The sequence below is a fragment of the Elephantulus edwardii genome, unplaced genomic scaffold (assembly GCF_000299155.1).
Source record: "Elephantulus edwardii isolate Elephantulus edwardi_28Jun2011 unplaced genomic scaffold, EleEdw1.0 scaffold00303, whole genome shotgun sequence".
Classification (NCBI taxonomy): Eukaryota; Metazoa; Chordata; class Mammalia; order Macroscelidea; family Macroscelididae; genus Elephantulus; species Elephantulus edwardii.
The window spans coordinates 668,351-672,937 of NW_006400053.1; the positions used below are offsets into that span (position 1 = coordinate 668,351).

The 4,587-nt window shown below is 42.2% G+C and overlaps 1 protein-coding gene across 1 annotated transcript in view; it reads left to right on the forward strand.

Annotated features, from left to right (window-relative positions):
- LOC102864974 (protein FAM169B-like) overlaps positions 1–4,587 on the forward strand; it is a 91,153-nt gene that overhangs the window by 30,916 nt on the left and 55,650 nt on the right. The window contains exon 3 of the mRNA XM_006900968.1: positions 2,373–2,458. Coding sequence (XP_006901030.1) covers positions 2,373–2,458 — 86 coding nt within the window. The remainder of the gene's footprint in view (positions 1–2,372; positions 2,459–4,587) is intronic.

Below are 4,587 nucleotides of genomic sequence, written 5' to 3' on the forward strand. Positions count from 1 at the left end.
GAGGGTGAAGCCAGAATGTTCCCTGGAGTCAAGGATTCTGAAGCTTCGTCTGACATACTTTGGGCATGTTGCAAGGAGGGACCGATCCTTGGAGAGGAACATCATGTTTGGGAGAGTGGAGGGATGGCGCAGGAGTGGAAGACCCTCAATAAGATGGATCGATTCAGTGATTGGGGTACTGGGAGTGAGTGTGACGGAGACAGTGAGGTTGGCACAGGATAGAGGAGGGTTTAGGGCTCTTGTACAAAGGGTTGCTATGAGTTGCAAGTGATTTGAAGGCACATGACATTTTTAACTGAAAGGAGACTGTCAGGTGATTTCAGGTTGAGCCTTAAAAGGTACCTCAAGGCCACAGCTGTAGAGATTTCACAAGTCTCTGTCAGATCAGTAAGCCTGGTTTTCTTTTTGCTTTTGAGTTTTGTTGCGTGTTTTTCCTCCCACTCTATCAGGGACCCTGCATTGTGATCTCCTTAAGAAGGGTCAGTGATGGTAGCCAAGCACCATTTATTTTTTCTGTTCTCAAGGTCATGGATACTGAAGTTCATGTGGCCCCTAGTCCTTTGGACTAACCTCCCACTCTTGTTCATTAGTAATCATAAGTGATTCATAGCAGGCTCTCCATTCGGAGGTTTCTGAGACTGTCAGTTGTATAGGAGGAGGTTGCCCATTTTTGTCTGGTGGAACCCCTGATGGATTTGAACCACCAGAGTGGAACCACTTTTGGGTTCACAGCACACCCCCTACTGCTATGCCACCAGAGCTCCTTTTGGGCTAGTCTTTACTTCCTCCTCTTTGCTCTAGACAGAGTGACGCCAATAATTGCTTGCAAATTTTCAAGACCCTGGTTCACTACTCACTGAAGTGGGATGTAAAACATTGTCTTTGTGGACTGTGCTGTATGTAACAGTTGACTATGATGCACCCAAGATTATGATCTTGAGCTTGTAGGCCCAACAACTCATGTCCACAAAGAGTTTGATTATGACTAAGAAGTTTTTATCATTTTACCCATTTGCCTTTCTATATATGTTGTTGTATATATGTTGTTGTTGTTGTTGTGTACTGTTAAATAGAAACCAACTCATAGATGACCATCCAGGGGGGTTTCAGAGGTTGTAAATCACATGGGAGGAGACTTTCTCTTTCCCTTCAGGAACTCTGGTGGCCTATTGTTAAGAATCTGTGCTGCGATCTCAAAGGCACGTGGTTCCAATCTATCAGCTGCCCTGCAGGAGAAGGATGGGCAATCTCCTCCCATGTGATTCATTGTCTCTGAAAACCCATGGGAAGGTCAGCTAAGGGTTGGTTCCAACAACCACAGAAACCACCTCCTTAGCAGCTGGTAGATTCACACCGCATGCCTTAGCGATTGCAGTGCAGCTTCTTACCACAAGATTACTTATAGTTTAGGAAGCTCTGGTGACGTAATAGTGAGAAGTTGTGCTTCCAGCTCAAAGCCACATGGTTCAAATTCACAAACAGCTACATGGAGGATAAGCTATGAGTCTATTCTGACTTAGCAGCACACAACAACAATGACAACAACAACAACAACAATTTACTAGCCTTGGTGGTTTGGTTTGTTGCATGTTGGCCCCTCACCAAAAGGTCAGTCATGAAAACCCACCATTTGCTCCACAGGAGGAAAAGGGTTAGTCTCTTCTTACAAAGATTTACTTAGAGATTTACTTAGAGCCTCAGAAACCTAATGGAGTGCTGCTAGGAGTCCTACTGTCTTGCTGACAGTGAATCTGGTTTTGGTTTTAACATTTAATCTTTCTACATACGAACTGCTTTAATAGAAAGCAGATACATATATTTCTACATAGGTTGTATTTTAAAGCAGATATATATGTAGAAATATTGTCTGTCAGGTTGTGGGTATAGTTTCATTTGCTTTACATGTGCACATTATCAACAATGAGCTGTTTATAAAGATACCTGTGAAGTCCTGATCAGCAGATGGTGGTCTCCTTTTTCTGATTAGCGGTCTCAGAAAACATTAGCTCTATTTTGCTTCCCCCCCCCCCTTGTTGTGTACCATCGATTTGGATCCAACTGGCACAGCAGGAGTTGGATCCTACTGGCACAGCAGGAGATTGCCCTTCCTTCTCCAGTGGAGGATTTGGTGGCTTTGAACCACGTGCCTTCAGGATTGCATGCCTTCAGGGTTGCGTGCTTTCAGGATTGCAGTGTAGCTTCTTGCTACTAGGCCACCAGAGCACCCCAGAAAACATTAGTTCTTAAAGAACACTTGCGTCTCCTCCCCCTGCAAGACACCTTCTTTTTGTCCTTTCCCACTTGCTCTGTGCTGTGTAGTCACAGGCTGGCTTGCTGAGCGCACCTCATCATTCTCTCTTGGCTTTCCCTAGTTGTGGCTGTCTACATCAAGGGGGTTTGGTGGCCCACCGAAGATGTGCTAAAGACCTCTGATCCTGCAAGGGAAGGTCTGATAAAGGTGAGTTATATGATTTCTTATTTTTAAGACATTGGATTTTTGTTTTTTATTACTTTTAAGTGTATACCTAAATGACATTACTTATATTCACCATACTGTGTAACCAGCACTACTCCAAAATGTTTTCATCACCCAAACAGAAACTCAGTGCTCTTTCAATAATTATTCCCTATTCCTCTCCATCCAGCCTCTAGAACTATCGACAAATTTATATCTCTATGTTTGTTCTGGATATTTTATATAAGTGAGTACATGCAATATTCATCCTTTCATATCTGACTTGTTCACTTAGCATATTTTCAAGGTCAGTCCAGGATATAACATGCTTCAAGTCTTTAATTTCTCTTCATGACTAAGAATCATCATCTCCACATTGCAAAAATAGAATTGTGTTTCTACTTACCTTTATAAAGGCCATGTTGGTGTTAGGTACCATTGAGTCAAGCACAACTCAAAGTAACCTAAGGAACAACCTGACCTTTTCCTGTACCATCCACAACATTTTTAACACACTTGAATCCATTGCTGCACTTACTATATCAATCCATCTGGCTGAGGATCTTCCTCTCTTTTGCCAACCTTCCAACTTTCCAACCATGATGTCCTCCAATGAATAGCCTCTCCTAGACACATGCCCAAAGTATGTGAGGCAGTTTTGTTATTTTTGCCTCCAACACATATGCTTGTTACACCATTTTAGAGGCATTTCTGTTATTTCTTTTGGCAGTCCATGGGATATTGGGTACTATTCTCCAACACCACAGCTAAAAGGTGTCACTTCTGTAATTCTTATTCATTGTCCAGCTCTCAGATGCATAGAAAATTATTGAAAAGATCATGGTCTACATCAATTAACCCTTAGTCCTCAAATTGACATCATTGTTCTTCAATAATTTGGAGAGGTCCCTGATTGTAGACTTTCCCAGTACAATATATCTCCTGATTTCCTGACTGCTAGTAGCAAATCTATTATTGATTGTAGACTCAAGTAAGATGAAATTGTTGACAGTATCAATTTTTTTCTCCATCTATCATAATATTGCCTATTGGTCTAGTGGTGAGAATTTTTTTTCTTAATGTTGAGGTGCAATCCAAATTGAAAGCTGTAGTCTTTGATCATGTGAAGCAAGTGCTTCAAGTTCTCCTCACTTTCAGCAAGCAAGGTTGTGTCATTTACATAACCCAGGTTATTGATGAGTCTTCCTCTGATCTTGATGCTACCGTATATTCTTCTTCATAGATTTCAGCTTCATGAATAATGCTCAGCAAACAGATTGAATAAGTATGGAGAGAGGATACAAACCTGATGCACACCTTTCTTAATTTTAAACCACGTGGTGGTTTTCCCTTGGCACACATAGACATTCTTCTGGTCTTTGCTTCAGCCAGGATCCATCTGACATTAGTAATGATATCCCTGGCACCCTAGCTTTTTAAAAAAAAAATTTTAATGAAAGTTTACAGAGACTTTGGATTTCCATTCATTCATTGTTGCACACTTTCTTTGCTTCCCAACCTTCCTCCCAATTTGCTTTTCTCTTTGAAAAGTAAAAAAAAAAATCCTTCATTGTTATATAACCCTCCCCCCCACTCCTACCCAAGTCTGCTCCATTATGTAGGTTTCATTCTGGACTCTTATCATGACAATAATGTGGTTGTTATTGTTACATGCTGTTGAGTCATTTGTGCTCATAGTGACCCTATGTACAACAGCCCTAAACCCTGTTCTATCCTGTGCCAATCGCACAGCCTCTGACACACCCATCCCGATTACCTCAGTCACTGAATCAATCCACCTCATAGAGGGTCTTCCCCTCCTGCACTGCCCCTCCACCCTCCCAAGAATGATGTCCCTCTCCAAGGACCTGTCCCTCCTTACAACTTGTCCAAAGTATGTCAGATGAAGCCCCAGAATCCTGGCCTCCAAGGAATAGCCTGGTTTAACCCTCTCCAGGTTGAATCCATTTGTCTTCTTGGCAGTCCATGGTACCTTCAGCACTCTTCTCCAGCACCAAAGCTCAAAAGCATCAATTTCCTTCTATCCTCCCTGGTCATTGTCCAGCTCTGATACATAACAAGTGATTGCAAAGACCAGGGCCTGTACCAGATGCATCTTAGTCTCCAGAGAG